Source organism: Callionymus lyra, chromosome 3, assembly GCF_982586985.1.
Source record: "Callionymus lyra chromosome 3, fCalLyr1.hap1.1, whole genome shotgun sequence".
NCBI lineage: Eukaryota > Metazoa > Chordata > Actinopteri > Syngnathiformes > Callionymidae > Callionymus > Callionymus lyra.
In genome coordinates, this window is record NC_141820.1 from 17,955,273 (window position 1) to 17,977,157 (window position 21,885).

A 21,885-nucleotide genomic window follows, 5' to 3' on the forward strand; every position below is an offset into this window, starting at 1 on the left:
ATCAGAATCGGAAACGTTTGTGTTGTGGTGGGAATAAAATAAAGTAATAAGATAAAACAAAATAAACTATATATAACGGAACCAAGCACTATATGTTGTTTGTTGTGAGGTTCAACAAGACCCAGGTGACCCGGAGTTATTTTTCCCTCATCTCCCATTTTTCCTCTGCATTATACTCGTAAGTATGTGTTATTGAACAGATCGATAAACACAACAGAAAAAGAAATTTAACACAAGACACACAAGTAAAAAAAAAACACAAGACAAATTGATAAAAATAAATAAAGTTTAAATGTACGAATAAATAAACGTGTATATACATAGAAATAGTAAGTAAGTGATTTATATTTGTAAAGTTCAAGACAACACAAAGACAAACATAGTAGTAGCCCCAAGAGAATTAAGAAGAAAAAAAATAGTAGTTTTCAAAGGCAAAAACAAAATTAGATGTGGTTCATTTATTTCGATTTTTAATGTATGTAAGTAAGTAAGTAATTTATATTTATAGAGCTATTTTTTACATACATTATACGATATTTATTTTTAAAAATGTTATGTATTAAAGCATCTTTTGAGTATTTTGTCATTTATCACCCTTCATGATCTTCGAATACTGCAACAGAGTCACCTGACCAAACAGTCCTACAGGTTGAAATGGGGCCAGAACCTCTTTTGTTCTTTACAGACAAGGAGGACAAATTCAAGTGAACAGTGAACGATCATGGAACCACAAACAACATCCAGAACAATGCAGGGTTACACATGTCTCCAGAGACCTCACTGACACTGTCTCTTGAGTTTCTTGAATCCCCGGAGAATAGCATTGTCAGAGAATCAAATTGACAATTATGAAGATGTTTGAAATTGTTGTACTGGTGAGCAGCAGCATTTGTAAACATATATGTTTGGACACATAGAGAGTTCAGCAAGAAAGTTTGAGGTAAATGGAGTTTACGAACAACGAGGACATGAAGGTGTGACTGGACGGTGATGAAGAAAAGGGTCAAGTCACTTTGATCACTTCACACCTGCACCGCCTTACTCACTTGTTTCCTCCCATTTCCTTCCATCATCATCATCATCATAATCATCATCATCATCATCTTCATCTTCATCTTCATCATCAACATCATCATCATCATTACTATCCTCACCATTCTCATCATCTTCATCATCATTATAACAACTTGATGCTCATCATCACCATCCACATCATCTTCATCATCACTATAACAACTTGATTCTCATCATCACCATCCTCATCATCTTCACCATCACTATAACAACTTGATTCTCATCATCACCATCCACATCATCTTCATCATCACTGTAACAACTTGATTGTCATCATCACCATCCACATCATCTTCATCATCACTATAACAACTTCATTCTCATCATCACCATCCTCATCATCTTCATCACACGGGTTCATCTCAGGGGGAGGGATCAGCGGAGCGTTGGTCCTCCTGATTGGTTGGAGTTTCGGGTGTATCAGTATCCAGACGACGTTTGTGTCAGACGTGACGAAGGGTGATGAAGAGGGAAGATGGGGATGTTCGGACTACTCGGTGTTTCGGTTCTGTTTCTATCCTTACAGGTAAAAAAATGACTTTAGAACCCCAAATTAAACTTTCTGTGTCTGACCACGTGACTCTTGTTTGCAGACGCCGCTGGCCGTAGCAGGTGAGAGCGGATAACTTCTTCTCTCCAATTTCCATCACCCTGTTCTCTCTCCTCTCCTCTTTTTTCCCTCGTTTATTTTCATTCTTCTCCATTCTCATCTCTTAATTTCTTTTATTGAACTTCTCTTCTCTTCCAGACTGTCCAATAACCTCCGCGACTTCGTCGGGGCCCACGTCCATCCTGGTCCAGTGGGCTCGGTATCCTGGAGCCACTAACTTTTTTCTAGACCTGAGAGTGAAGAACAACTCTTTCATCGCTCCAGTGGTCGTCACGTTACCAGCGAGCGGTACCAAGAAGACCGTCCAGGGCTTAAGACCCGGTCATAACTACACGGTGGCGCTCAAGGTTTTCCAATTCTATCACGTGGTGTGTCGTGACATGACCGAGGCGTCTACAGGTACCTAACATCACACGGAACACTTTATGGGCCGATGTCTCTGATCATCAACGTTATGACACCGTTTACTGAACATAGTTGTAACATTAATATTATTAATATTGTTCATGTTATTGTCATCACGTCACCCAGCCAAATTTAATCGTCACATGACATTAATCGCTTACTTTTACTTTAGTTAATTTTTTCTTCCATGACTAGTTAAGACCAAGCTGTACTGCAACTTCTCCCAAACCAAGCAGGAACACAAGGCTGGTTATAAATGCATGTGTAAGAGAGATTGTGATTTCAGAGTAGTTGTGGTACAGGTGGGTCAGAAGTTCAGAACTATACTCACGCACACACATTCACAATGCAATTGTTGTCCCCTAATGTGACTTGCACCGGTTGATGCCCCCCCCCCCCCCACACACACAAACACAAACAGACACACAGAACTGGGTCAGTATCTGTAGCCTCACCGTGATGTTGACTGTTCTTTCTAGTACCTGACACCGCCCAGATTATCAGGGCCAAGGCTCTGACAAGCACTTCCATCAGCGTCCAGTGGTCTCTGGTACCGTCAGCCAACTGGTACCTGCTTCAGGTGAGATCCCAGAGCAGCAGTCAGGTGCTGGAGGTGACTGCGAGTGGCCTGTCAGTCGTGGTGGAGCAACTGACGCCTTCCACCAACTATGACTGTTTGGTCTTCACCATCAACCACGCAGGTCGCGGCTCACCCAGCAAGGTCCGGACAGCCACCACGCGTAAGTTGGCATGATGTCACATCCTTTTTAAGTGAGAATCACATGTTTGTGCGTCCTGCAGTAACCCAGCCTCCGCCAGAGGTCACAGTGACACAGACGAGTCTGAGTTCGGCACAGATCCAATGGGACCCTGTCTTGGACGTCTTGCTTTATCTTGTGGAAGTTCGTCAAGTGGGGACGCTCCAAGGCACGGCCTACAATGTTTCGAAGACAAGTCTGAACGTGATCGGGATCCTGGCGTGCTCGTCGTACCTGATCTCTGTGTCCTCGTACAGCAAGTTCCTGGTGCCCAGCGAGGCTACCGTTGCCACATACACCACCAATAGTAAGTACACAACTGCCAGTTGTGTTGTGTTCACATCCTGGTACTTAATATCATTGTGTGTCTGATTTTTGACTGAATTTTTCAGGTCTGACTCCAGTGTCGTCGGTCTGGGTGGACTATAACTGTCCTGCAAGTTCGGCTTTAGTCCGCTGGTCTGCCGTCTTTGGAACTGACTCTTACCGGGCCGTAGCGATGAGCCAGAGTGACCAGTCTCAACTGATGTGCACCAGCAGCGACACCAGTTGTGAGATGGAAGGAGTGCAGTGTGGCCAGACGTACACGATACACGTCACACCACTTTCAGAAAACTGCGAGAACATCGAAAATGTCACATCAGCAACTTTTACTACTGGTGAGGCTTCCATATATGAGTGTTCTTGAATCATGAATGTGGTGGCATCATAACTGTAGTAATGTGATCAGTATGGTGACATCATCACCATGGTGACACCATGAGTGTGGTGACATCATCAATGTGCTGACATCAAAATATTATAGGTGTTTTTTTCTCAGCAAATATTGTCTCCGTAGTAACCATGTTGTGTTGTCTGTGCAAACAAACGTATCTTGATGTCCATTTTTAAGGACAAGAGCTTGAGCTTGTAACCACCCTTAGACACAAGATCCTCTGTCTCACATGTCGGGTCACACCTAACAGGTCAAAACACAAGAGACAATTCATAAATGTCAGTCATTTAATCCTGTAAATGAAACAATCACAGCTCCTGACTGAAGAACTTCTATAGGACGCACCCGCTCCTCTGGGACACCAGTGTTAGCACTCCCTTTACCACCCAAGTGTGCCAAATTGGATCTGGGTGGTCCTAACTGGACCTAAGAAGACATTTGTTGACCAGGACCATAGTGGACATGTGCAGACCAGAGTGGACCAGGGTGAGGGACGACCTAGGACAGTAAAGGAGTGAGGGTCAAGTTAACAAAGACAAGTGTCGGGTCTCCTTCAACGCCCTGATCTTCTAGATTTGAATCTTCTCCGGTTTCCCACAACAATGCCATGTCCAACAAAGAACTGCAGCTTCAGAAGGTCTCATAGTCCCACAAAGACCTAGTTATTTCACACACCTGGGTCATACTGAGACAAAGATGGAATGATGATGACTTTACTGTTCTTCATTATCATCATTTGTGATCAAAGATACAGAGTAAATGATGATGAAGATGATAGGGGAGGTGAGAACAATGATGGAAAAGAAGGTTGTGACGTAACAGACGATGAAGGAGATACAGGTGGTGATGATGATTATGATGAATACAACCGTGATATTCATGCTGATGATCAAGATGATTTTGAAAACTTCAATGATGTGGTGATGGTTATGATGATGATAATGATAAAGGTTTTCTACTCTGGTCCAGTCCCATGTCCTCCAGAAAATCTTCACCTAATGCGTGATTGCTCTAGTGAGGTCATTGTGTTTTCGTGGGACCAGACGAACCAGACTGACCACTACCTGGCACGAGCTGTTGATGCTCAGGTAAAGAAGGCAGCATGATGGAGTCTTTGTGCAGGTATGTGAATTTGTCTGTTGTTGCAGGGTGAGGTTCAGGAGTGTCTGACGGAGGACAACTCCTGCCACTTCACTCACACTGTCTGCGGTCACCACTACTATTTTAGTGTGTCATCCATCAGGGGTCTTTGTCAAAGTGTTGCCAGTTCCACCTCCGACATACGCACAGGTGCACAGTAACAAGTCCCCTGTTTTGTAACTTTGTAACTTTAAGCTTGAGTCCTTGTTGAAATTTTCTGTGATTATTCCTCCAGCCCCCTGCATCCCCCAGAACCTGCAGACTTCGGCTGACTGCAACTCCAATGTATTAGTCAGTAAGTGGGACCTGGCTGAGGGAGCCATGAGCTACACCGTTGAGGCTTTCGGCAACAGAGGGCAGAGTCGCTACAACTGCAGCTCACTCTCCAACAGCTGTGCCATGGAGGGAGTCCAGTGTGGTGACTTCCTGACAATCTACATAACTGCCCATGATGAAGAGTGCTCTTCTCCCAGGACCCTGGGCCCCACAGCGGAAACAGGTGAGCCCTTAACTGCATTAAATTCTATGTCAGTCATTTAATCCTGTAAATTTAATCCACACACGTGACTGACTGAATCCACCTACAGTTCCCTGTCAGCCCAAGAACGTTACTGCAGTGCGAGATTGCGGTGCAGATTCAGTCACCATCACCTGGAAAATGTCTTCGGGCGCAATTTTCTATGTTGCTATGGTACAGGATGGCAGCGGTGTCTTCCACAGCTGTAACTCCATGGACCTGATGTGTCAAATTGCGGGACTACGCTGCGGCACTGAATATACAGCCCACGTCATCGCATCCAACTTTCTGTGCAACAGCACAGACAGCAACACTGTCGTCGTAGAGACTGGTACAACAACAACAACTTGAGCAGCTTGAGAGTGAAACATTTCTCTTGATAGTGTTCTGTCTCAGCTCAATGTCCACCAGATCAAGTTTCTGCCTCACTGGACTGCAACACAAATGAGGCAGTTGTCACCTGGGGAGGAGTCCCAGATGTAAACTCTTACACGGCCAGCATCTTAGATGAAGAACAGATCCTGCTCAGCTGTAGCACCACTACCACCAGCTGCCGGATTCCACACCTGAGGTGCGGACAGACATACACTGTCACGGTCCGTCATCATGACGGTGTCTGTCCTAGCATGCCCTCTGAGTCCATCCAGATGGAGTCAGGTAAGAACTGGTGTCAGTATAATTATTGTAGGTTTATCTAGTGACTATCACAACTGTCATCTGTCCTCAGTTCCCTGTGGCCCTCAAGTGGCTGCCAGCGTTGACTGTGGTGCCAACGCCCTTACGGTTGACTGGACCACCACAGCAGTTGCTGAACACTTCATGGCTTCCGTCACAGGTGGCCAAAGTGTTAGATCTTACAACACCACAGCTAAATCCATCAAGTTCAACCATCTAGAGTGTGGCACCACGTACATGCTGACGGTGGCATCAGTCAACGGAGAATGTGCCAGTCTTCCCTCTGTGGTGCCTGTGCAGGAAAGTAAGTTCCCTCAATGCTACCTATGGGTAATGTTAACATGTTTACATATAGGATAACTGTTTGTCATTCTGCAGTTCCATGTTTGCCCACCGATGTGGAGGCACACACACTTTGCACAGACACATCTATGCAAGTGTCATGGGTGTCGGCCATGGCTGCATCTAGCTACCAAGTGACAGTCCACAATCAGGACAACGGGCACCTGTCATGTGTCACAAATGTAACTCAGTGCAGACTGGACGGAATCACCTGCGGGCAGGTGTACGAAGTGGAAGTTTCTGCAGCAAACAGTGAATGCAGCAGTAACAGAACTTCTATGATTACAGTGCAGACAGGTAAGTACTTAAACTGGTTCTTGGAATCTTATCCAGGACTGACCTGAGTTCTCCTACAGCACCCTGCCCCCCGACAAGCCTCTATGCCTCCATTAACTGCACCAGTAACACAGCCATGCTTGCGTGGGTTCGCAGTGTTAATGCAGAGTCCTACACAGCAAGAGCAGTGAGTGGGCAGCATCAAGTGACCTGCAACACAACAACACCAGGTTGTCAGCTGGACGACCTGCTGTGTGGCAAGCAGTATAGTGTGACTGTTTCGTCCTCTGATGGACAGTGTGAGAGTCCCGACAGTGAGTCTACTGTCTTCTCAACAGGTGAGACCCTAACAATTTTTGCAGAATTCTGTAGTGGCTGGGATTGAGCTGTTGCATGAAAAATCATAGCTCGACACTCAGCTGTTATTTTCCTTTGCAGCACCGTGTGTTGTCCAGGATGTGGTCTCGTCTCTGAACTGCAGCACCAACCTGCTGACAGTGAGCTGGATGCCAAAAGTCACAAGTGTGAACTACAGCGCCTCTGCTGTGGCTTCAGACGGTACCACGCTCTCATGTGTGAGTGAGTTCTACTACTGCAACTTGTTGGACCTGGTGTGCGGAGAACGGTATGAAGTGTCGGTGAGAGCTGTGTATGACTTGTGTGGTGGGCCCAGCAGCGTCCCTCAAGTTATCTATACTGGTGAGCCGTTTTTCCTCTAGGCACCTTACTGCCTGTGTCCTCATGTAAGACTCTGGTAATGCGCTTGTTCCCTCGTCAGCTCCATGTGTTCCTGAGAATGTCCAGGGCGAGGTGTTGTGTTCCTCAAACAGCCTGCATGTGTCCTGGGAGGCAGCTACCGGGGCTGGGTCGTACACGTCTATGCTCACAGCCCTTGATGGGGTTGTTAGTTCCTGTGTGTCATCACAGCCCCCGTGCGTCTTTCCGGATCTGCCGTGTGCTAGGACATACCTGCTGAGTGTTTTGGCTAGTGGTGAGCAATGTAACAGCTCAAAGAGCACTGGCATCTCTGTGGTCACAGGTAAAATATTTTCCTGGTTTCTATGGTTGTTATCTGATCTGTCAGTTACACAGTGCCTGTCTCTCCCTCAGCCCCTTGTGATCCAACAGATGTTTCTGTGGAGCTTGACTGCATGTCAGGTGTTGCCACTGTCATGTGGGTGCAGAGTCCTGGAGCTAATTTCTACACAGTCATGGCTGAAACAGGAACATTGTCAGACTCTTGCAGGACCAGCAGCACTTCCTGCCTGCTAGAGGCACTGCACTGTGGAGAGGATTACACTGTATCTGTGCTTGCTGGGGATGGAGTCTGCAACAGCAGTACCCTTGCCAGAACTACTCTCTCTACAGGTGAGTCCATCCTGTGTGCATAAGCTTGCAACCACTCATGACAAATGCTCTTTCTTGCAGCTCCTTGTCCTCCAACTATCTTGCGCCCTCTCTTGGACTGTGTCCTGAATACAGTTGTGATCTCGTGGTGGTCTGACGCCTTCAGTGTGGTGGTCACTGCCCGGTCAGAGCTGGAGTACTCTGCTTCATGCAGCTCCACTAACCAAAGCTGTGTTCTGTCAGCACTACAATGTGGACGTGTATACTACATAGAGGCCGTCGCACAGGGAGCTAGCTGTCATAGCAATGTTAGCAAGGGGCTGGAGGTTATCACAGGTGCTATGATTTTGTTTCAGTAAGGTCTTCATCTGATATTAATACATCTATTTCCTCTCAGCACCCTGTACCCCTGCTTACATGGAACACACCTACTCATGCAATACCGGTATAGCCCTGCTCACCTGGGAAGACTCTCCTGGTCGGACAGGTTTTCAAGTACAGGTGAACTCACAAGATCATGCCACATCCTGCAGTACAACAGACACCCACTGCTCGCTGACCTCCCTGCTGTGCGGTCATACATACAATGCCAGTGTCATAGCAGTTGCTGACCACTGCAACAGCAGCTCTGCGGCTCTGACGGTCTTTCAGACAGGTAAAACTACACTGTTCAAATAACCCTAAATGTCATGACCTGTTGAGTTTTTTTCTTTAGCACCTTGCGCACCTGCCAACCTTAGTGCCTCACTGCTTTGTGATAACAACACAGCCATGGTCACCTGGGTTCCCAGTCCTAGTGCAGAGTTGTATGAAGTCTTGGCTCAGAGCCGTGATGGAGACCTAAAGCGCTGTGCCACAAACAGCACCAGCTGTCTGTTACCAAGCATGCACTGCTCACAGACCTACTTGATCACCGTCAGGCCCTTGTCAGCCCAGTGCCGGGGAATCGAGAGTCCACCACTACTCTATGTGGCAGGTGTGTGTGTCTGTGTTATACAGGTGTGGGTTTGTTTCTGCGATGTTCATCTGGTGCACCCTTCTCTCCTTCAGGACCATGTCCTCCAACAGATGTGCACTTGACAATGCAGTGTGTAGGGAACATTGGTCATGTGACCTGGTCAAGAGCCCCGCATGCGGACAGGTATATTGCCATGGCTATGACTGGGACGGTGGATAGTCGCATGCACGTTTGTTTGTCAAATGGGACCAGCTGCTCGCTCTCAGATCTTCAATGTGGAGAGACATTGACAGTCTCTGTGGTGACAGAGGAGCGGGGCTGCCAGAGTATGCCTAGCCCAACTTTCACGTTCAATTCAGGTGCGTTTGGCAGTAGGACCCTAAGCCAGTCAAGAGCGTGACATTGTGTTCTCAACAGCCGTGTGCCCACCCAAGACTGTCGAGAGTGTGGCCTCCTGCAACACCAATGACCTTACTGTGAGCTGGCCCCCGAGCTCACGGAACTCTGCAATCTACATTATATATGCCCAGAAAGTGGGTGGTTCCAGTTCTGCTTATACCACCGTAGAAACCTCACATGTGATTGATGGGATGTTGTGTGGAGAGGCCTATGCCCTGAGAGTGGCTGTTCAAGACTCTGAGTGTACCAGCGAGCCCAGTGACACATACCTTACACATCCAGGTGACACACAAGCACACACACGTGAAGCCCACATACATACTGACAAGTTTGTCTCCACCAGCTCCTTGTCCTCCTGCTAATATGACTGTACAGACAGAGTGCGGCACAAACCTCGCAATCTTCTCCTGGTCTGATAGTCTGCATGCAGTTTCCTACGTCGTTTCTGTCACAGGACCACAGGGCCACGTGGCCTCCTGCTCGTCCAATAGCACCAGCTGTTCAGTGAAGTTGAACTGCGGGGCTCATTACACTGCAGTGGTTATCGCTAGCAGCCTTTCATGTAACAGCAGTGAAGGAGCGTTGGTGACCTTTGACTCGGGTACGGACTTTTAACTGTGGCCATACTGTGATTCTTTGAAAAGTTCTCACAATTGCATCTCTCGTAGCACCTTGTCTTCCTGACCAGATAGTGGCGTCAACGTTGTGCTCAGACAACTCCTTATCAGTCCAGTGGAGTGGCAGCATTGGTGAACTTTCATACACAGCAATCGCCATTGGCAGCGACCGTAGCCGTCTCTCATGCAACACGACTGGAACCAACTGTACGATTCAGGCCTTGAGGTGTGGGCTCACCTACAGTGTCGTTATCACCACGCCAAGCGTCGATTGTGGGACCATAGAGGGCTCTGACTACCAGGTGCAATCAGGTGAGAAGTGAAGTGAAGCCAAAACTGTCCAGATGTCACAAGCATTGTTATATGACTGTGTCTTCTTTAGCTCCCTGTCGACCCGACACTCTTCAGGTCGACCTCCATTGCAGCAGCAATGTGGCCACTGTGACTTGGCAGAACACTGGTCCAGACCAGACTCAAACAGTCACAGCAACAGACCCAAGAGGTGTGTCCTCCACCTGCAGCTCTACTGGCCTTAACTGTACCTTTGACTCCCTGACCTGTGGCGAGTCCTACACTGTCAGTGTGGTCGGGCACACGCAGACCTGCAGTCTCTCCTCTGCCACCATGGTGACACTCAATATGGGTACAGCCACAGTTTGTTTCCTATGCCCACGTAAACAAGCTCCCTGACTCTGGGCTGTTTATATGTCCTCCCACACAGCTCCATGTCTGGCCACCCACGTGACAGCAACAGTGGATTGTAACACTGGAATTTCTGTAGTCATGTGGGATGCTTCCCGTGGTGCAACCAGCTACACAGTGTCCGCTCACGGAGATCTTGGGTATTCTGCTGAGTGCCACAATGACGACAGTTATTGTGACTTTCTGGATCTACAGTGTGGTCAGGAGTACAGCATGAGTGTGCTGGGTCACAGTGACACATGCTCAGGCCCGGTCAGCCAGGCCATAAACCTTACAACAGGTGGGCTGCACTCATGGACTTGTCAATCCAGACCTTTGTTTATGTGACGGTGTCCTCTGCAGGTCCCTGTCCTCACAGTGGTTTAAAGACCTCATTGCACTGCAGCACTAACAAAGCGCTGGTCTCCTGGTGGCCTGGCAGTGGGATCTTATACTACAATGCAACTGCAACCGGGTTCAACGTGGGTCACTGGGAGAGCTGCTCTACCACTAGTGCGGCATGTAACATCAGCGGGCTGCTGTGCGGCGAGGCATACAAGGTTAGCGTGAGCGGCCAGGGACGGAATTGTCCGAGCCCTGGGCAGGACTGGACTCGACTCAGCACAGGTAAACACCCACCATTATGATCACAGGTCGCCTTAATCGGTCTGATGTACTGCTCATTCATCAGCTCCCTGCCCGCCAACACATCTGGACGTCCAGCATTCTTGCCAGTCTAACGACATAACGGTGTCATGGCAACCCTCTCAAGGTTCAGCTTCGTACCGAGCATTTGCTTTAGATGCTGATGGATCACTACTGTCCTGCAGCACTGAAGGAGGCAACTGTGAGATTACTGGACTAACATGTGGCAGAAGCTACAATGTCTATGCTGTCGGGATTGATGAGGCCTGTGACAGTGAGAGGAGCGAACTGCAGGAGATCAACACAGGTGACACTAGCATTAGTCTACCCTAATTTATTCTTGAAAGAGAAAAATGAACACCTAATAATTGAAGGACAAAAGTTAAACTCAAAAACTGAAATTAAAAACAAGGTGGTTTTTAAATCCAACTACTTGACAGAACAACTACAAGAATATTTGCGCAAAGAATAAATACAATTGCAGCAGATGAACATAAGAGTCCACCAACAGTCATTATTGGAACAAAAATACAGCAACTAGAATGCAAAATTACAAAAAAATATAAAATATAATTGAAAAGTGACAAGGATAATATATTACAATAACCAAATATTCTGTTAAAGGTAAAGTGAGATTATGGGCAGGTAAAGAGAACAGTTTTTTACTTCAGTCTATTTTAAAATATTGTTAATGGGACATGTGATTGTAACTTTAACTTGTGTGTTCAGCTCCGTGTGCACCTCAGCAAGTTTACTATGACCTGGACTGTCTCGCTGGTGTCGTCAACATCACTTGGAGGTCTTCCGGCTTTGCACCCTACTTCCGCGTCAACCTCTCCAATGATGATGGTGACCACCGTGTGTGTGAAACAGACGCCCATCACTGTATGCTGGAAAACCTGCCATGTAGCAGCAACTATAACATCACAGTAATGACGATGGATGGAACATGCAACAGCAGGCAGAGCACAATGACTCGCCTGACCACAGGTGTGTCCGTGTTTAGACTGAGTGCTTAGTGATGTGACTGTTCTGAACTGCTCCTCTCCTGCAGCTCCATGTCCGCCACCGTCCTTCACGCCCTCATTGGAATGTACGTCCAACACAGTGTCGGTCACCTGGATAGGTGGCGTCGACGGAGTGATATATGCAGCAGTTGCAGAGGACGCTGCAGGAAACAAGCACAACTGCAGCGGAATAAACAGTTGTGATCTTACTTCCTTGGACTGTGGTGCCCTCTACAACATCAGCGTGACAGCTTTCAAGGACGGATGTGTGGGCAGAGCCAGCGCTATGCAGCAGATTGCCACAGGTAAGTGACTCAAAGATGCTGTGAATAAGTTTGTTAACAGTCCCCTCCGTTTACAGGACCATGCCCACCCCATGTGTCCTCTGTGGACATCGACTGTCTCACCAACTCGGCCTGGGTCATGCTGGACGAATTAAACAGGGGATTTACTTTAGTGATCGTAGCCACAGACAGCACTGGCCTCGTCCAGAACTTGCCTTGTAATTCCAGCCTGGACAGCATGTGTGAGCTCCCTCCACTCACCTGCAGCGAGACGTACTCTTTTGTCGCACTAACTGCAGATCACCAATGCAGCAGCAAGCCCAGTAACATGGTTGTCATGGAGACAGGTGAGGATGCTGAGAGCTGGTGAGGTATTACAGGTGAAGGTGTGACAGGTTTGGTTGTCCCTTCCAGGTCCGTGTCCTCCTCAGAGCATAGACAAGCAGGTTCACTGTGAAAACCGCAGCGTCAGTGTCTCCTGGACAGCAGTCAAGGGCGCCTCTAACTACACAGCCACGATGGAGCAGGTGGACGGGGGTTCTTACTGCTGCACAACGTCAGAAACTGGCTGTGACATCAGAGATCTGCCGTGCGGACAGATGTTCATGCTGCTGGTCTCAGCTGAGGGAAGAACGTGCAACAGCTCACAGAGTGACGGAGATGTCGTCATGACAGGTAGAGTCATCAGTAACCTAAAGGCCCTGAACAAATTACTTTATAATGATCTTTTTCCCAGGTCCATGCATCCCTCAGGACTTGAGGTTCAGTCTGAACTGCCTGGACAACGTGGCATCTATGTCGTGGAACCACAGCAGAGGGGGGCAGCTGTACCGGGTCAGTGCAGTCAGTGCGGATGGACATGCTGACCAGTGCAACTCGTACGAGAACCGCTGTGAATTAACAAGGCTCCAGTGTGGCAGCATCTACACAGCCACTGTGATAGCTGAAGACCAGGCATGCCAGAGCAAGAGAAGCCTTCCAGTTTACATCAAGACAGGTTTGCTGCAGAAGGTAGAATGTTGTTGGATAAACCCTGACATCTGTGTGCATCTGTAGTTCCATGCAGTGTCGCCAACGTGTCGTCTGTGGTAGGCTGCAAGGAAAGATCTCTAACCGTATCCTGGTCTCAGAGCTCAGGAGCTGACTCATATGTCGCCGAGCTCCAGGACGGTAATGGTCGAACCACCTCTTGCACATCCCAGCAGGGCTCTTGCAATGTGTCTGGCCTCAGTTGTGGACAGGTGTATCACGTCACTGTGATGTCTTCAGACGGGTACTGTGATAGTCGGTCCAGTGAGTCCACACCAGCCCCTCCAAGTAAGTCATGATTGCAAAATCCAAATAGTGTTCAGACAAGTCACTAAAATGTTGTTTCAGTTCCATGCCCACCGAGACTCGTTACTGCAGAGATGGACTGTGATGCTGCGGTCACCACTATTACCTGGCACCCAGGGGACGGGGCTGTGAGCTATGTGGTCACTGCTACGTCATCCAACTATAACGAAACCTGCGAGACAAACTCGACACACTGTGACTTACTCAGTTTGGAATGTGGGCAGAGTTATTCCGTGTCGGTGACAGCAGTTGGTCACGTGTGCAGCAGTGTGGGTCACATGACAAGTCCTCATATCACTGGTATGTTTGTTTTGTGTCCAATTACATCAATTTGAACTAAGACTGAACTGTTGGGCTTCTCAGAGTCTTGCGCTCCAGATGACATCCAAGTCCAGTATGGTTTAAGCATAGGCCAGGTGTCCTGGGGGCAAGCAGCAGGAGCAGACTCATACAGCGTGATAGGTGTTTCTGCAAGTGGCTCCACCTCCTGCATCACAAGGGAAACCTTCTGCGTCCTCTACGATCTGTCATGCAGTCAGACTTACATGGTGAACGTGTCTGCCCACAACCAGATGTGCCAGCACGGCTCTGTGTCCCCAGACACTGTTACTATAGAGACTGGTGAGTTGATCCTTACTGTGGCTGTTCAGGTGGATTTCTGTTGTGATTTGGTCTTCTGACCCTGACTTTGTTCCAGAACCCTGCCCGCCCGCTAACATACAGACCAGCCTGTACTGTGAGAACGATGCCGCAGTTGTGTTCTGGGAATCGAGTTTTGGAGCCATTGGGTATCAGCTTCATCTGGCAGGTCGGGATGGCCACACCCTGTCCTGCTACACTGAGGACGAGTCCTGTAGGGTCGAAGGTCTTCATTGTGGTGGTTTTTACCACACTTATGTCGTTGCTGTTGGAGTTGCTCTCAACAGTAGCGAGTCTGCAACAGTTCTTCTTACCTCAGGTAAGAATAACCTAAGGCTAGGGCTACACTAAAGCCTGCAAAGTATGTTGAATTATGACTGAAGCGTAATAGGCCCCTCTTACAACCCTATGCTTTAGCTCCATGTGCAGTAGTCAACATGAACGTTGCTCTCGACTGCTCTAATGACTCAGCTGAGGTGAGCTGGAGCCCTGCAGCAGGAGCCACCAGCTATGCACTGACAGCAGTGTCAGCTGACGGCCACCAGGTGTCATGGGATGGAGATGAAGAAAGCTGTGATCTGACTGACCTGCACTGCAGTAAAGCTTACAATGTCAGTGTGACCGTCGTCAGTGAGGAATGCCGCACTGAGTCCCATGAAGTTGTCCCCATCAAAACTCGTGAGTTGAGTTGGACTCCAGGCTGTGACACACTTTCAAATGTCCTTCTGTCGTCCAGGTCCCTGTCAACCAGAGCGTGTGAGTGTGGACTTCCTTTGTGGGTCAAGCACGGCCAGTATGTCCTGGGACGAGGGTGAGGAGGCAGAGTTTTACGTGGCAGTTGCCACTTCGAGCACAGGAGAGAGACTGCTATGTAACGCAACACAAGCCAACTGCAGCTTTGTTGATTTGTCCTGCGGAGAAACCTACCGACTCTCTGTCCAGTCCTGCAGCCAGAGCTGCTGCAGTGTCCCAAGTAGGGCGGCAGAGGTTACTACAGGTAATCAGGACATAAAAAAGGTGACATCTCCGTCCTCTGACTGTGTGTGTGTGTCTTCAGAACCATGTCGGCCAAAAGATATAACTGTTGAGGGTTCGTGTGAGAACAACACCGTGGTGGTCACGTGGGCCGAGTCAGCGGGTGCACTTTCTTACCTGCTATCAGTGTCAGGGGATCTGGGGTTCATCACCAGCTTTCAGACTGATGGTGTACAGTTGGAGGCAGAACTTCTGTGTGGGCAAATCTTTACGCTGATTCTGCACGCCCAGGCGGACCACTGTGACAGCCAGCCAAGTGTCTCACAGCACTTTAACACAGGTACCTATTGATCATTAGGACATGGAACAAAGCTAATGAGTCTGGGCTCCACCAGGTCCATGTGTGCCACAGGATGTACACAGCTTCATGCCTTGTGAGGACCACGTAGGAGCCGTTAGCTGGGCCGAAAGTGACGGAGCAGACTCCTACATAGCTATAGCTGTGGGGCAGGACGGACACACTCATGTGTGCACCAGCAACAGCTCCAGCTGCCTCTGGGACGACCTTCACTGTGGCGAGATCTATACTGCACATATCGTAGCTAACGATTTCATGTGCAGCAGCATGCCGAGCAACAGCACCATCATCAAAACTGGTACTACCCACCATCAAGCTGGGAGATTTTTAATGTGTCTAACTATTATCCTCATCACCCCAGCCAGCTGCGTCCCTGACAATCTCCAGGTGGTGCTTAACTGCAGCACAAAGGTAAAATGCACACATGTACACAAAAACACACATGTTGAGTCTCCACTGCCTTACACAGGTGGCGTCAGTCAGCTGGGACCCCAGTGGCTCTGCCCTTACCTACGTAGTCACTGCTGAGACCAATGACGGGCACAAAGTTCAGCAGAGCACGAACAGCATGACAGCTTTCTTCTCAGAATTTATTTGTGGTCAGCGCTACTTCGTGTCCGTCCAGTCAGTGGATGCAGAGTGCACCAGTAGTCCAAGTGCTGTTACAGAGTTAAATTCAGGTGAGCATTGTTACTCATCAAAATGGAAAATTGTCACTCATCATCACCTTGCCCCCTTCCCACTCAGTTCCCTGCCGGCCTGCAGGAGTGTCCAGCTCGATCAACTGTGTGTCCAACATCGCTGTTGTAACCTGGAACACTTCACCGGGCGCAGAGTTCTACACTGCCACAGTGATGCAGGAGGACGGAGAGTCGCAGAGCTGCTGGTCGGACAGTCAACAGTGTGGGATGTCCAGCCTCAACTGTGGCATGAACCACTCTGTGACTGTGGTCGCGTCTGACCAGAGCTGCAACTCTGAGCCCAGTGAAGTCCACGCCCTGCAATCAGGTGATCCCACACAACTGCATCAACATCCAAGTTGCAATGAATTGTATTTAAATACAGGTGGCACTCCATGTCTGTTGATAGACTCTCTTTGTGTTGCTGCTCTGGATTTAACTGGTCTTCTGTCTGTGTTCCTCTCCAGTCCCGTGTGTCCCGACGGATGTGGATGTGAGGGTGGCTTGTTCTAATAAAGAGGCCACAGCTTACTGGACTGCCAGCAGAGGGGCGTTGTCTTACTCTGTGATAGCTCAGAGTTTGGGGGGTGCCATTTCGACCTGCGAGACCACAGACCTCAACTGCACACTCAGCAACTTGACATGTGGTCACAGCTTCTCTGTACAGGTCGTGGCACAGGATGAAGTGTGCACTAGTCTGCCAAGTCCAGCTTATACGTTTCATTCAGGTGACTTAATGATGTCTTCAGTATCAATGACTTGGTAACCTGGACCTTTACATTCTTCACAGTCCCGTGCACTCCTGTCCTCGGCTCGGTCGTCCTGGACTGTGTCACTAGATCTGCACTCGTGGATTGGAGCTTCACTGAGGGGGCACAGAACTACACGGTCTTTGCTCAATCCTCCGCTGGCCACATCTCGACCTGCGTGTCTAATCTGACTCACTGTGATCTGCCCGGTCTGCTCTGTGGAGAAACATACCATGTTGCTGCTTTTGCCACAAACCAGCAATGCAGCGGCGCCACCAGCAGCAAGCAGCTGGTTCAGTCAGGTCAGAACATCAGTCTCAACAACATTGTTGATCACAGAAGGTCTAGCATTCCTTGCAGTTAACTACAACAAAAACAATTACAAAACTTTTTTTTAAATAAAAGAATTATTGTACACAACATCCTACTTTAGAAACTGTTAACAAACAGTTGAAATAACATGAAGTGAATTTTCACTCTTACACCAAGACAATTTGTGATCTACACCAGCCTAAATACTAACAGTTTTGTTCTCCACCAGTGCCGTGTCCTCCTGATGATGTCAGCATGGCTCTAGACTGTTCTACCAACATGGTGGAGGTTAGCTGGGGAGTCAGCACAGGTGCTGACTTGTATGTGGTGCAGGCCATTGGTGTGGAGGCGCACGAGTCTGGCTGTGAGAGCGACGGACTTTCCTGCACCTTACTTGATCTGCGCTGTGGTTTCATCTACAGTGTCAGCGTGACTGCTGTGAACCAAATTTGTAATGTATCTCAGAGTAACGTGACCCAGATCCACACAGGTAACTCCAAGAGTGCCCCATGACCTTTTTACATGTGAAGGCTGTTTGTAATTGTTTTGTGTGTGCAGTTCCATGTGTTCCCCAGCAGGTGGAGGCACACATTGATTGTGAGTCAGGAGGTCTGGCGGTATCTTGGGAGCCCAGCAGAGGGGCAGAGCTCTACACTGCAGTCGCTCAAGGGAACGGTGGCTACACATCAACTTGTAATAGCAGCGAGGCTTCCTGTTGGTTCTTGGAGCTGTTGTGTGGACTCAACTATACTGTCTCAGTCCACGCGGCTGATGGCTCCTGTTCTACCACAGGAAGCTCTGCCCTCCAAGTAACCTCTGGTAATTGTGCACTCCGCATGCAGTCATCTGTTTCCCTTCTTCTCACATTAATTTGTGTTTGCAGTTCCATGTGTCCCACAAAAGGTATCAGCTGAAATGGAGTGTAGAAGTGACGTGGGCTTTGTGACCTGGGAGGAAGGGGAGGGAATGAACTCTTACAGGGTACGGGCATCCGGACCCGACGGACACTATGTTGAATGTCACACCAGCACAACCATCTGCTCATTACCCAGTATGCACTGTGGTCAGTTGTACAACATAAGTGTGACAGCTCAGGACGAGTGGTGTCACAGCAGCACCGCACAATTATCCCTGCAGTCAGGTGAGTAATAGGTCGCGTCCACAAGGCTGTTTGAATTGTAGCCTGGAAGAGTTGATTTTTGACCTGATCCCTGCAGTACCGTGCCAGCCAACTTTTGTTCGTGCGGCACTCCAGTGCCAATCTGGCTTTGTGGCGGTCACCTGGCAGCGCAGCAGCGGGGCACTTGATTATGTGGCTTTGGGTGAAGCAGATAACGGGCACCAGATATTCTGCAACAACACAGAAACCCACTGCGACTTGACCGCGCCAGTTTGTGGACAGGACTACAATGTTACAGTCATGGCCAATGATTCGGTGTGCTCCAGTGTAGAGAGTACAGCTGCAGCTGTACTATCAGGTACTTGTTTTCCATCTTGATCAGTCTATCCCAATTTTCACTAAGACATGATGCCCTGCTCTGCCGGTAGCCCCATGCCCTCCACAGGACGTTCTTGTGACGTTGCTGTGTGAAGAAGAAGCCATGTTGGTGTCCTGGTCAGATGACCGTGATGTCAACCACTTTCAAGTGAAAGCAGCAAGTGACGGCGATGCCGAACTTTACTGTGACACCAGCAACTTCTTCTGCACCATCAGACCCCTCCCATGCGGGCGACGCTACAATGTCACAGTGACGTCAATCAGAGACAATTGTGAGAGTGCAGCCAGCACCTCTGTGATGACAACCTCAGGTACATGCCCCCACTTGTGAATAAGGAAACAGATCTTAGCTCATTGTTCTGTGCAGCTCCGTGTGTTCCACAGAATGCCATGACTCGAATAGACTGTGTATCCAACTCTGCTTGGGTGACCTGGGATGAAGCAGATGGCGCTGACAGCTACCAGGTTCTTGCAGTAGAGGCGGGAATAGAGCATAACTCCACCTGTAGCTCTGCCTCCTCACCCTGCAACGTTCCAGATCTAAAGTGTGGAACTGAGTATGTCTTTCATGTCAGTGCCATCAACCAACAGTGTTCCAGTAACCATAGCAACATCATGGTGTTAGAGACTGGTGAGCAATCTAACAAAGTGATGACGAAGATAATAATAATGAGGATTGTGATTCTTCTTAGGACCATGTGGCCTGTCTTCGATCTGGGTCAGGTCAACATGTGAGGGCAGCCTCATCGTGGAGTGGACACCTGTGGACGAGACGCAGCTCTACATTGTGACAGCTGAGGCCTCTGACCTTTCGATCATCTCCAGCAATAGTTCATCACATTCGTCCAACCTGACGGGTGTTGTGTGTGACGAGTCTTACAGCGTCATCGTGTCTGCCTCATCAGACAAATGCAGCGGCCTCAGGAGCCCCCCCACCAGGATAGATAGTGGTACTGCTCCACTTGTGTGCGTGAGTGCATGTGTGGTTCCTAACTGTGTTTGTTTGCAGCGCCTTGTGCTCCTGCTGACATCCGTGTACTTCCGTCCTGTGACAACAGTGTCACCAGTGTGACATGGAGCTCCTCTCCTGTTGCCAAATCTTACCACCTAATAGCACGTGGCAAAGATGGCCACATGTTCGAGTGCCACTCTCATGTCAACAATTGTTCGCTGACTGGTCTGCACTGCGGTCACACCTACAATCTCAGTGTAGTAGCCTCTGGTGACAACTGTAGCAGCCCTGCCGCCACAGCAAGCATGTACACAGGTGTGGGTCCATTGTGTGTTGCCGGTTTGTGTTCAGTTAAAAATAGTTCAGATGTATGAAACTGTCCACTATCTTTCCACTCAGTGCCGTGCCCCCCCTCAGACCTCGTAGTGGTTCAATATTGCCACACCAGCTCAGCGCTTCTCTCTTGGAAGGCCTCCCCTGGGGCATTGCGGTACTTTGGCTATGCCCACTCCAGTTTTGACTCTACCCTTTCCTGCGAAAGCAATGGCACATCCTGTCAAGTATATGGACTCCAGTGTGGTCACACCTACAACTTCTCAGTCGTGGCGTCGGACGGCATGTGCAACAGTTCATACAGCGGTGTCCTAGTGGCCGGGTCTGGTAACTACATATGCTTTGACATAAAAAAGTTTTAACATTTTAGAAACAAGCCTTTCCGTCTCCTCCCTCAGCGCCTTGTCCTCCAGATATCCCACAACTCAAGTTCAGGCAGATGGATGAAAAGCACTGGGCTCAAGTTTCATGGACGGCAGTCCAATGTCTGCATGTCCAATACATTGTTGAGGTCAGCGGGCGCATCAACAACAGCCCGCAGGCCAGAATAGCCTTGTCATCCTATTGGCTGTCCAGACCGTACTTTGAGACACCGCTGCCCTGCAGCACTGCCTACAACCTCACAGTCCGATCTCGGAATCCTGCCGGAATCAGTGAACAGTCTGACACCTTCACTGGATTCTCAGGTGAGTGCTGATCATGTAGACCTGCTACTGACAACATTTGCTTAGAACATGTAAAAGCTAGTTGTGCTGGTGTTTGCTGACTTCCCATCAACATGATCTCCTCAGTTCCATGTGCACCTGCAACAGTATTGTACAGTGGAGACTCTGAGACTCTATCGTGGTCAGAATCCATGTTTGCCACTAGCTACAGAGTCTATAACGTGAGTGGCGGGGTTAGAGTGCTGATGTGTCAGACTGATGCACTCTCCTGTCAGCTGACCCAATTTGATCCGATGTCCACCGAGGTTACGGCCAGCAATACTAACGGGGAAAGTTTTGCAAGCATGATGGTCACAGGTGAGCCTGAAACCAGGGCACTTGCTCTGCTGTAGCCTGCTAACTGTGTGACTTGCAGGTCCTGTCGAACGTCGGCGCAGGGACCTTTGGGCAAGTAAAGTCCACCCCAGTCTCAGCACAGGTAAATTATTTTGCAAAATTCCACAATGTACTTGTTCTAAAATTGTTCACCTTTTTTAGATCTGGAAACACCAGAGGTAGTCCAGATGGAGGTGCATGGCGTCTCACTCTTCGTGCAGTGGACTCCAGTCGCGGACGCAGCTGACTACACTCTTGTGTTGGAAGAGTTTGAAGGAACGCAACAGGTCATTGTCCGGACAGTGGAGGGAGACACTCATGAAGAACCAAACTTGCGACCACAGACCCAATACTGCCTACGCCTAGCAGCCAGGAATAACGTGAACCGCAGTGGCTACAGCAGGCCAGTGTGTCGGACCACTAGCCGAGAACTTTGAAACCTAAAACCACGACTCAGAACTCTGGTCAAATAACTTATGTAAAACTCTTAGAATCCTAAGATTAGCTTGAGCCTAGTGTTAGTTAAGATTAGCCGATGAATGATGTGGATAAAAAAAGAGTATA

General features: G+C 48.8%; 1 protein-coding gene across 1 annotated transcript; it reads left to right on the plus strand.

Annotated features, from left to right (window-relative positions):
* Positions 1-1,549: 1,549 nt before the first annotated feature.
* fndc7b (fibronectin type III domain containing 7b) lies at positions 1,550-21,884 on the plus strand. The gene is made up of 58 exons (XM_087786044.1): positions 1,550-1,600; positions 1,668-1,686; positions 1,823-2,083; positions 2,569-2,829; positions 2,891-3,154; positions 3,240-3,506; positions 4,532-4,650; positions 4,711-4,852; positions 4,938-5,201; positions 5,290-5,550; positions 5,616-5,876; positions 6,273-6,533; positions 6,593-6,850; positions 6,951-7,211; positions 7,291-7,551; positions 7,623-7,880; positions 7,941-8,195; positions 8,257-8,514; positions 8,575-8,835; positions 8,910-9,176; positions 9,235-9,498; positions 9,560-9,817; positions 9,885-10,145; positions 10,216-10,476; positions 10,555-10,815; positions 10,878-11,141; positions 11,206-11,466; positions 11,889-12,149; positions 12,214-12,471; positions 12,528-12,797; positions 12,865-13,125; positions 13,187-13,447; positions 13,507-13,767; positions 13,828-14,085; positions 14,149-14,406; positions 14,483-14,743; positions 14,842-15,102; positions 15,161-15,421; positions 15,482-15,739; positions 15,795-16,055; positions 16,119-16,168; positions 16,227-16,437; positions 16,505-16,765; positions 16,905-17,165; positions 17,228-17,488; positions 17,728-17,988; positions 18,057-18,317; positions 18,382-18,639; positions 18,716-18,976; positions 19,047-19,307; positions 19,364-19,627; positions 19,689-19,946; positions 20,006-20,263; positions 20,348-20,608; positions 20,680-20,967; positions 21,073-21,303; positions 21,362-21,424; positions 21,484-21,884. Exons 1-58 carry the CDS (start codon positions 1,550-1,552, stop codon positions 21,756-21,758), a joined length of 13,974 nt encoding a protein of 4,657 aa, XP_087642170.1. The 3' UTR covers positions 21,759-21,884.
* The last annotated feature ends 1 nt before the right edge of the window (position 21,885 follows it).